The sequence below is a fragment of the Impatiens glandulifera genome, chromosome 1 (assembly GCF_907164915.1).
Source record: "Impatiens glandulifera chromosome 1, dImpGla2.1, whole genome shotgun sequence".
Classification (NCBI taxonomy): domain Eukaryota; kingdom Viridiplantae; phylum Streptophyta; class Magnoliopsida; order Ericales; family Balsaminaceae; genus Impatiens; species Impatiens glandulifera.
In genome coordinates, this window is record NC_061862.1 from 136,694,658 (window position 1) to 136,706,400 (window position 11,743).

The 11,743-nt window shown below is 30.4% G+C and overlaps 1 protein-coding gene across 1 annotated transcript; it reads left to right on the plus strand.

Annotated features, from left to right (window-relative positions):
* Window positions 1-2,322: 2,322 nt before the first annotated feature.
* LOC124944586 (UPF0481 protein At3g47200-like) lies at window positions 2,323-3,982 on the plus strand. The gene is made up of 3 exons (XM_047484889.1): window positions 2,323-2,437; window positions 2,527-3,554; window positions 3,637-3,982. Exons 1-3 carry the CDS (start codon window positions 2,351-2,353, stop codon window positions 3,980-3,982), a joined length of 1,461 nt encoding a protein of 486 aa, XP_047340845.1. The 5' UTR covers window positions 2,323-2,350.
* Window positions 3,983-11,743: the final 7,761 nt, after the last annotated feature.

The window sequence follows — 11,743 nt, forward strand, 5'->3', positions numbered from 1 at the left end:
AAAGACTGACCACGTATTTCATCTTATTAAAGAACTCTATTTTAAATTATGATATAACCAACCCTTATACTATAGAAATTATCCAATATAAATTATCCTCGTGATTTCTTAATTTAACGTTAACCGAGTTTCTACCCAAACTAACTTTCATTTTCTCATACATGTCTTCATTCTATTCCACAATAATTTCAAAATTTCATCTAACGCCTCTAAAGAATCAAGAGCTTCTAAACCACAAAATTGTCATTTATAAAGATCTCGTACTGATCCATCTTTTGAATTTTAGTCTCACTAAAACAATATATGAAGTCAAATATTCCCATTAGTGTATTAATGACGCCTCTCTTCAATCCGTCATTTATCCCATAAACGTTTGAAGCAATAACATTTTTAATCATCGATAAAATCTAGTATGAATAATTATTTCTCGCTTCGAGACACACTTTTATTCTTGATATAACTATGTGGTAGATCATTTTACTTCTTCATAAAAATGGGATCATCTTTTATAACTATATAGTAGATCATTGTTTAAAAACATGTTATAATTCATAAAAAAAGATCTTTGCAAGAAAAAATTTATAAGACATTATTTTTTTAGATCTGTATAATAAATAATGGGAAAGAAATAGACATTTCTTGATTTCATACCCTCAAATCTAAAAGATCAAATTAAACATTAACTTAGTAAATGTATACTACTTTTTTAGATGTAGAAACTCATTTTAACCCATGTTTTTATATTGTTTTAAATTTTGAGTAAACAGATTTATTTTAAAAAATTTCTATATCGTCTCAATGTACGAAATTAATATCTACTAATAATTTGTAGTTGATGTATTATCAATTTGATTTCAAATTAACTATTAAAAATAAAGAACAACTAAATAATTCTTATGAGTTTTTAAATATACCTTTTCATAAATAAACATTTAAAATAATATATATATATATATATATATATATATATATATATATATATATATATATATATATATATATATATATATATTGTTAAGTTTATATATATATATATAAAACAAATAAAAAAAATATAAAAAAAAATACAGATTTGTTTGGGCGTCGATCTGCTTTATTATTTATTTTGTAGAAGGAAGCCTTACAAGACCCAACATCCAAATTATGAGGGTCATTGATTAATTAAATAATTCATTGATACAGATGGAAGTCTACCAACTGCTGCTTAGTTAAATATATAATGATACAGATGTATAACATCTATTTAACGTTAAACATTATTTAATATTACATTAATAAATAGAATTAATATAATTCTTAGTTAGGATAACATCATATTAGTGTATATTTATATGCTGATTTGATTTAACTATCTATTTGATAATTTTGCAATTGTATTATCACAGCATATTTTTTCAATATAAAACAAAACATTCCAGCTCTTTTATGATTTTATTTTTTTGAACACACCTAGCTAAACTTTATTTTTAAAAGTATTATCATTTTTATATTGATCATTTAATAACCCATTAAGTTAGTTCAATAACAATCAAAGGTGGAAAATTCAATTATCTAAAAATAATAGTAATTAGATTGAAGGTCATATTAATATTATATTTTATATTATCACAGAAAAAAAACTTTTTCAAAATAATAGTAATTAGTTTTAACCGTATAAATTAGCTTCAATCATTTAGAAGAATAAGTCAATATAAGATTTTGTTTTACTATTATTATTTTATTATGAAAGTGTTATGACACGTTACAACCAACAAATAGTGAATCATCTAAATACAATAAATTAATAGTGTAAAAACATTACAATACAAAAACTAATAAATAAGCAATTAAACATAAGTGATCAAAACCATGATATATTTTGAAAAAATAGTCATTTTATCCATATAAGTTCTTGAAATTTAGGATGAATGAGTTACCGTAAATGGACACGGATCAAAACCATCTTAGACAAAACTATATCTATCGAAAATAAAAATCAAAGAAAGCATTAAAATAGATCTCAAATAACAATGGCAAGTGATATATATATGCAATGGTACAAATAATAATTACAAAAATAGCTTATAGAACTAGTGGTTATTGTTATTGTCAATTAACAATTATATGGAAATAGGGACGGGCTTTTAACCCATCGCCAAATCTTACTCCATTAAAGTTGACTTTTTTTTAGTATTTGATCAAGAACCTAAAATAACAATAATTTATTGATTACACTACAAATTTAAGGGCCCTTTAATAATTCAGTTCTTATTTTAATTGCATTTTTGCTGATCCTTATTGTCCTTATTAGCTGTTGATGTAAAATCTCTCTTCTTCTTTCAACATTTAGTTTATATTTCAAATAATCATCATGGAAGCAGAGAGATCAATGAAGACTTCCGATTGTAAGGCTAATAGAGACCAATTTGATCATGGTCATCATGACCAACAGTTAGAGGTAATCAAATTCATTAAAAGTGTTCATTTTTATTTATTTTTGGTTTGTTCATAATGGCTAGATAATTAAAGAGTTTGAATATCATTTAGATAGTAGAAGAGATGACTAGAAGAAATGAAAGGGTGACCAATTGTATCCATCAAATGGTGTCAAATTTAGCACCCATACACTCGGAAAGATGCATCTTCAGGGTTCCGGAGGCATTGCGGTATGGAAACGAGGAATTCTATGAGCCGAAGGTGATCGCCATCGGCCCATATCACCGAGGAAAACCTGGCCTAGCATTTATGGAAGAACAGAAGATTCGTTACCTGCAAAATATTCTCCAAAGAACAGGTAGCCAGAGTGTGGATTGCCTGGTCCGAGCTGTCATGCCGCATGAAGAGACAGTGAGAAAATGTTACGCAGAGAGTATAAGCTATCTTTCGAGTGATGAACTAGTCCAAATTCTGGTGTTGGATGGATGCTTCATCATTGAGGTTTTTATTAGGTTTCAGATGATGGGATCTGGCATCATTGATGATAACGACCCAGTGATGAACTCCTTTGTCTTGTTAACTACATTGTGGAAAGACATGTTATTAATGGAGAACCAGATTCCATTTTTCATTCTTGAAATCTTGTTTAACACTATGCATCATGATCTCTCTATCGGTAATGAACTCAAACGTCAAACCTTAGTCTTCTTTTATAGGAGGCTTACACAGTATTCTTGGGATCCCCGTGACATTAATCAATTGTTGAGTAAAAACTTATTCATCATTGATGAAAGTTTTATAGACGAATCGATAACCCAAGACATAGAGCAATTACTTACCAAAAATGTATGTCATTTGCTTGACATTATCCACAAGGCTATATGTTTCAGATTCAAAGAAAGCTCGCCTACTGCTTCTCAATCACAAATTGAAAGGGAGTTTGTGAAGTCCGCTACAAAGCTCAAGGAAGCCAATGTTAGGTTGAAATCGTCCTTATCATCCGAAAAAAGAAGCATATTTGACATAACATTTAAGGACGGAGAGTTGAAGATACCAAATTTGGGTATAGATGGTGCTTCTGAGATTGAGATTCGAAACTTGATTGCTTTTGAGTTGTGTCAGCGAAACCACATGCCGAGGTAATATAGCTATGATTGTAGTAAACTCAAGTCAAATTAATTATATAGAATTGATCATATACATTCTTCTAATTATATACAGATTCTTATGTGATTACGTGTTGTTCATGGATCATCTAATTGCCTCATCCGATGATGTGGATTTGCTTACACATTGTCGCATCTTCAACAACAAAATAATAGATTCCAATTTCGTGGATAATATGTTTGGGAACTTAACGAGTAACATCATAGCCTCGGATAATTATACTTATTATAAAATTTCGGAAGACTTGAATGAGTATTGTGAGCGTCCTTGGAACAAATGGAGCGCAAACCTAAAGCAAAAATACTTCAATACCCCATGGGCAATCATATCTGTTATAGCCGCTTTGGTGCTACTCGGCTTGACTATCACACAAACAGTGGTTTCCATCATTTTTAGGTGATTGATCACACCTCTCAAGTGATGGTTAAGTTTAATTTATTTGTAATTGTCTAGTTGTAATCTTATTTTGTTTAGTTATCATACTCTAAATGATTGTTAAGTTTAATGTATTTGAATTATCTTATTTTGTGTGAGTTATGATATTCTAGGCAATTGTTAAGTCTGATGTATTTGTAATATCTTATTTGTGTGAAAAGTTAGTGTAACCCGTAGGAAGTTCTCACTATAGATTAGCATGCGTTTGGATGAGACGTGACAATACAGGAGAGATCCGAGGTGGCTCAAAGTTCGATGCATTTCAACCTTGATTTGCGTGACAAACATTTTTTTAAAAGAAAATATTTTTTTAAAATATTTTGAAAATACCTTACAGCTTTAAAAATTAATCATATAAAATTAATTATTTTTATTTAAATTTTAATAATATGGAGATAAATGACAACTTAATTAAAACCTAGTTTAAATTAATCAAACATAATTAATTTAAGAGATTATTTATTTGAAAATAAAGTCGCCAATTGATTTTAGAAAAATCAGTAAAAGGACGTGTATAAACATACTTTATACAAGAGTTTTTATAAAGGGTTCGCTTTTTGGTTACCCTCGTGAACTTTCGCGCTATTTCCTCTGCGCCCATCAAATGACAGTTTTATTTTTTAAACAAAAGTCTGGCTATTACAAGATTTATTTATAACATTTATTTTCATTAATTAGTAGTCCGGGGGTCCTAAACAAGAAGAAAATTATATTGCATAAATAATTGAGCAAAATTATTTAAAAGGGCATACCTACGATTGCGTTAATATAAGATTAAGTAAAAACTTTGAAAATATCAGAAAAAAGTGTTAGAATTTAAAAATTAATTTCAAACGGGGCATTAGACAAAATATTTGTTTGGGAAATTTCCCGAAAATATTTAAATATTATTTTCTGACATTTCGAGATATTTAAAATGGATTGGGGTTCTAAAATTACAAAAATAATTTTGGATTTTAAAAAGTGGAAGCAAATAGGCCTTAGGACTGGATTCCTAGGGTTTGGATCCGGTTAAACTGATCTGGGATCGGACAGGCTTGGTCTAGACTAGGGTGGTCTAGATTAGGGTCGGGAGTGTGGGTCCATGGATTATGATCGGCAAGTTGTAATCAACTCATATGATTGTGGAGGATTAAAACCCTAACCCTAATCACGATCAATCGATCTCTACAAAGATCAATTTCTAAAACCATTGTTAGGTCAAAATTTGGGATCTTTTGAATTAAGCAATCTTATGGCCTAATTCTAGTTCCAACACCTTTGAAATGATGAACATAGTTGACCATAACCAAAACAAGAACATTATAACAGCTCTGTAACAACTTTTGAAATCGAAATTCAAATCCATTTTTTTCAAAATTTCAGTTGGATCAAACATGATCAGGATGTTAATACAATGATTTGGAAATCATCCTAACATGTTTACAAACATGTTACGCAACTATTTGAATCAAAATTCAAGCCTAAAAGATCAAGAACATCAAATTTAAAAAATCCATATTTTCAAACCAAATTTCGTTTTTTTACGTTTAAATTGATTTGATAAATTCTCTTTCAACATGAAGTTCATACATCATCTAAGGAGTGATTCTAAACAAAAAAAACACAAAATTGAGCCCTAAAACAGATCAACCCGATCAAACTTGAAGAAATTCAATTTTTAATCACAAATTAAAATACAGTGGATCTGAAAGATTACCAACAATTAGAGAACACTCCAATGAAGTTTTGGAAGATTTCCCAAAGCCTGAATCGAAGCTTTAATCGCCGAGGAGGATTTTACAAAAATCCCGTGCTGCCAGAATTCTTGATTCTTCGATTTGGACTGTAAGATGTGATTGTTGTATGATTGATTGGAAGAGGAGGGCCTAGAGAGTATTTATACTCAACTAGGTCGGTTAGCTTTGACGAAACTTTGATTTGGCAATCGAAGTTGTTCCTCATAGTTTCTGTTATGTCCTCGCCAGCCTGTTCTATGATAAGATTTGAAATCTTATCTTAGGGGTAATGATGGCGAGGAAGAGACATGTACATGGGAGAAAAATGGAAGGATAAGGTCGACCAACGAAGGAGATAACACTTTTGGAAGATCACCGACGACGAGCGCGACCTCTAGAGTGTGCGTAGAAGAAGATTAAAAATGACGTCATTTTGTTAAAGGAAACACTCTATTGTGTTCTGTTGGTGTTGGAGCATTCTATTAGCGTCCTAGATAACGAACGTCTCTTACTCCACTATGGCTCGGGTGCGCGTAAGCTTCTGTTACAGCGGGTGCATGGCGTGTTCTTGGGCGTTGGATGAAAATCCAACGCTGATCCGATGTCCGAAATCCCTAATGTAATATTTAAACTCAATTTCGCCGACACAGGATTATCAATTTATATTTTTAATAAAAGAGTTATTTGAAATTGAATTTTAATCTCTTTCTTACGTTTTCCTTCTCCAAAAAATATACAAAAAATATTTTTCTAAACATAATAAAAAAAATCATTACTTTTATTTTGGGGTATTTATTTAATTGTTTTAAGCCATAAATTATACATAATTTATGTTTAAAATCATAAATAAATAATTTCAACTCCTTTTTGGTTTTATTTGTGTAAAATAAATACAATATTTTAACTTGAATTATTTTGGATTTTTTTAATTTAATTTTCCTGATTAGGGTTTAATTATCACAATAATCAATCATAATTTTGATTTTTAATCCTTTTTTATTTATTTTAATATTATTATAAATTAATAATATTATTTATAAATTATGGTAAGTCAAATTTTCATGCTTACAGAATGCCCTCTTGAACCGAGTTTGGATAAAACAGACTTTGATTTATGGAAAATGTGGGTTCGATGTTTGAACATCTCAAAATTTATAGCCTAACTTATAATAAGATGAAGAGATAGAACTTGGACGACAATAGATGATGGAGATGAATCATAGCAATGACTCATAAGTGGGGACTCTTTTAATTTTTACAAAATGTCATTCGCAACTAAGTGAAACATCGACCGATTGCGTTGAGGAGCGCTTGCTTTTTGTGACAAAATATCCTTCACAACTGGATTAAAACCGTTGACTTTTAGGGTCATTTATCATTTAGGAAGTATTACAACATAACCTTTTTCCCTTTTTTTTTACGAAGTGACCTTCACAACTGGGTGAAACATTGACCGTTGTTTTGTCATTTCTAGGGAATTGACTGTCCCAATTCTGTTTAAAATAATGTTTGAAAATAGAAAAAACCTTGATCACATCCATGAATCAATGAGACTTGGATTCGAAATGTGTTTGGGGCTAAGATACGAGCATTTCTATAATCATGACAAATTATCTCGCTTAAAGATCCCGAGTTCCCTTTTCTCTTATATTAAGATATGTATATGATAAATCCAATCTCATGTAGACGATTATCCAAATTCTTAACTCGCTAGAAAGGTGACTCGAGACATGGGCGTCTCGTTTAACTATATTTTTGGTTGCTTTTGTCGTGAACCGCAATCTTTTGAAAGTTCAATTATTCCTGGTATAGTTGTAGAGAAAACTTCAACTTTATGTCTTCGAGAATTTATCATTTTTTGTGTTTGACTTCCAAGGTGTATCTGAGAGAATCAATATGTTTTGCTCGCGATAGTCATCGGGACAGCCGCCCGAGTGAGCATAAATAGTGATTTCAACACCTCAACCTACACAGAAGCATTTATATATATTTTTTAGTTCCTGGGGTATATCTGGGGAATCAATACGTTTTACTCTTGTGATAGTCTTCGGGACATCCGCTCGAGTGAGTATAAACGATGATTTCACCTCAACCTATATGGGAGAATATATTATACAGATATGTATAGATTTTTTGAAACCTTGAGTCTAGTTCTCTCTGTTCACTTGTACAAAGGGAAATGAAACGTCCTTTCTCAAATTAATGCTTTGGCTTGGCTTTTGGGGGGCTTATTTCACTTCTTTTTTTCAAAAGCCTTCCATGAAGGTTAATTTTTTGGATAATCGCGTACTATGAACATGATCTTATTAAGGATATCCATCAATTTATAGTTATTTTGGAAACTCAGGGTCATATTCGGGAGATTAATCACTATTAGATTAACAAAGAAGCTCTTAGCCTTTTCCCTACTTATTTCTTAAAATCTTTGTCACCAATTAGTGGAAAGAGCCAAGGTTCCTACTGTCTTTAGACTTTATGTAAGACATAATTAGGAATAGTCATTCCTTTATTTATTTATTTATTTGTAGAGAACTCCGTGAGGATTCATTGATTCGATCCAAAACCTATATTGTTTGATTGTCCGATCGTCTCGCCGAAACTCCGAATATCTAACCATACATTTGTTTATTTCCCCTCTGTGCATTTTTTTGGTCTATTTGTGTACTTTTATAGTTATCATATTCTCAAATAAAAAGAGTTTGTTATAATAATAATATAAGAGATTGTATTGAATGATGTTCTGAGTTACAAAAATTACGTATATTATATAGACATTACATTAAACTTATAAGGAAACTAATATAATAGTATAATATAATAAAATAAAATAATGATATTATCACAATCTATATTATTGTGATAATATCTTACATGTATATTATCTTATATTATAACACTAATACTCCTCCTCATGTGGGAGTAGAGAGATCACGAATGCTCAACTTGCGAAGAAGAAAAGTAAAAGACGAATGTCCCAAGGCATTAGTGCTAATTGATGACCAGTAGGCACATATTGGGTGACAATGTTTCCAGAAATCAACTCATCCTGAATAAAGTTACAATCAATCTCAATATTCTTCGCACAATCATGAAACACAGGGTTACAAGCAATGTAGAGAGCCGACTGACTGTCACAAAAGAGGTACATAGGAAATGCATGCAAAATGCCAAGAGTCTTCAGCAAAGACTTGAGCCATTTTAGTTCGCAAGTAGTAACCACCATAGCATGATATTCAACTTTAGTAGAGAAATGAGCAACAATAGATTTCTTTTTGGTACGCCAAGAAATAGGAGAATGTCCAAGAAAAAACTACATAGCCAGTAATAGAGCGACGAGTGAGAGGACATGCAGCCTAGTCACTATCCGAGTATGCTCACAGAGTCAAAGACGATAGAGATCGCAAACAAATACCTTGGCCTAGATGAACTTAAGATACCTAAGAACTCGCAAAGCTTCCCAATGGTGTTGCATTGGATTACTTAGAAAATGTGCTAAAGTGTGAACATTATAACTCAAATCTGGGCGAGTAACCTAAATATAGACCAAACGACCAACTAAACACCGATATTGGTCAAGTTGACTAAAGATATTAGTAGTAGACGAAGCAAGACAGTGATTTTACTCCATAGGTGTGTCAATAGGGCAACACCGAAGCATACCAACTTTAGTTAATAAATCTAGCACATACTTGCGTTTGGATAAAAAATCTCATTGAGACCTCGATCCACCTTAATACCAAGAAACTACTTCAAACTACGGATGGCAACGGGTACCCTACCCGCCGGGTAGTGAAGTACCCATCCCCGAACCAAATTTTCAAATTACTACCCGACCCCGAACCCAACGGGTATCTCTATTTATATCCTCATCCCCGATTCATTGGGTACCCGATCCCCGACGGGTACCCCATTACCCGATATTAAATATTAAAAAATTATATTTTAATTAACTAAAATTATATAAATTAAATATAATATGTTCCTACAAAATATAATTACCCTAAAACAATTAATAAATATTATATCCTTAAATAGAAAATCATCCACACTATAAAATATAAATTCATTCATACTACATAATATAAATTCATCCATACTAAAAAAATACAAATAAACTTAAAAGTGATAGAACATAATTCTTAATTAAACACAAAAACTTCAAAAATCATCAAATTAGTTCTCACAAAAAACATCCTTCTTGAATACACTTCTTCAACATATTTAATTACAACCTACAAAATCAATAAAAAATAATCAACATTAACAAATACAAAATAGACTAATAACATACCTCAAATCTTTGACAAACAATTAATTACTTAAAAAATAAGGATTAATATGATTTTTTTCCTTATCTTATATATTAATATTTTTCCAAAAATATTTATAAAAATAAACAACTAATATGTTGAACTATTATTCTCTAAATATAGTTAAACATAATATTTAAAAAAAATTCTTTTATTTTTAAACTAATATATTGAACTAAATATAAATAACTTTTAATATTCCTTAAAAAAACTCATTTGACCCTTTATTTTTGCCTTTATAAAAAATATATTTATTTATTGTATTACTTTATTAAATTATAAATTATTTCATAAAAAATATTTAATAATATTAATATTCTATTATAATTTAGAACCCTAGTTTGTTAGTTGTGAAAATCCATTTAACACTTGGATAAATTTATATAATGTTTGATGCGGTTTATTTAATCTGAGTCAACTAACTTATAGACATATTATATATAATGAAAGTATGCCGAAAGCTCTTTTCTCGTATATATCAGTTATGTTTAGTATTGAAGAGATTGCACATATTAAATAAAAGGTCTATAATTAATGAAATTATTACTTACCTATTTATGTTGTAGACTTGTAGTCATGTAGATCTTACAGAAAAAATCAACTTTGTTGCTGTTAAATCGGAAGAAGAAGCTACAAAATAAATATTGAAGATTAAGTAAATAAATAAATATAAGATTGTAAAAGTTAAAGAACAGACTAAAAACATTATTTACTTGCATAGCTATGTAACTTATGTTGAAGAAGAAGTTGAAGAAAATGGAAGTTGAAGACTTGAACTCTTGATTCTTGAATAAGGTTGAATGGAGATATATGAGAGGGAAACATTTATTACAAATTAATGAAATTATGTTAAGCGTGCATTATGTATGTAGGAAATGATGTTAAGAGTAATGATAAAATAATTAATATATTTATTTAATGATAGTTAATTAGTTAGTAGTTGGAATTTGATAAGTCACTTAAATTTTATTAATATATATTAATATTTAATATATTCAGGTATTGGGTATCGGGTTTGGGTTTTCAACACTCCCCATCCCTGTTCCCGAACCCGATCGGGTACCATTTTTCACTCCCCATCCCCGACCCCGAACTCGATTTAAAATACCCGAACCCGATCATCGGGTACCCACGGGTATCGGGTATACTTCAAACGAGTCCTTCATATTAAAACATGAATGCAAGAAATCTTTAAAATGAGAAGTCAAGGTGGAAGAACTACTAGTAATAATTAAATCATCTACATAAACCAACACATGGATAAAATAGTCATCTCGAATAAGGCTAAATAGGGAATAATCAACATAATATTGAGTAAACTCATATGATCGCATTAACTCATATGATCGCAATATAGAAGACAACTTATCGAACCATTGGCGAGAAGTCTGACGTAACACAAATAAAGATTTATTGCGTAAGAGACAAACCATACCGGAAGGAGTAGAATCGCCTAGGGAAGAACGTATATACACTTCCTCGGATCACCGTGCAAAAAATCATTATGCACACCCATCTGATGTAATTCCCAATAAAAAATAGCAGCAACATCAAGAAAAATGCGTACCGTACTCATTTTCGCAACTGGAGAAAAAGTTTATATATAATCAATGTCAGCATATTATCGGTTACCGTGAACCACTAGAAATTCTTTATAACATTCCATCGTGCCAGAAGAGGTACATTTAATTTTATAAA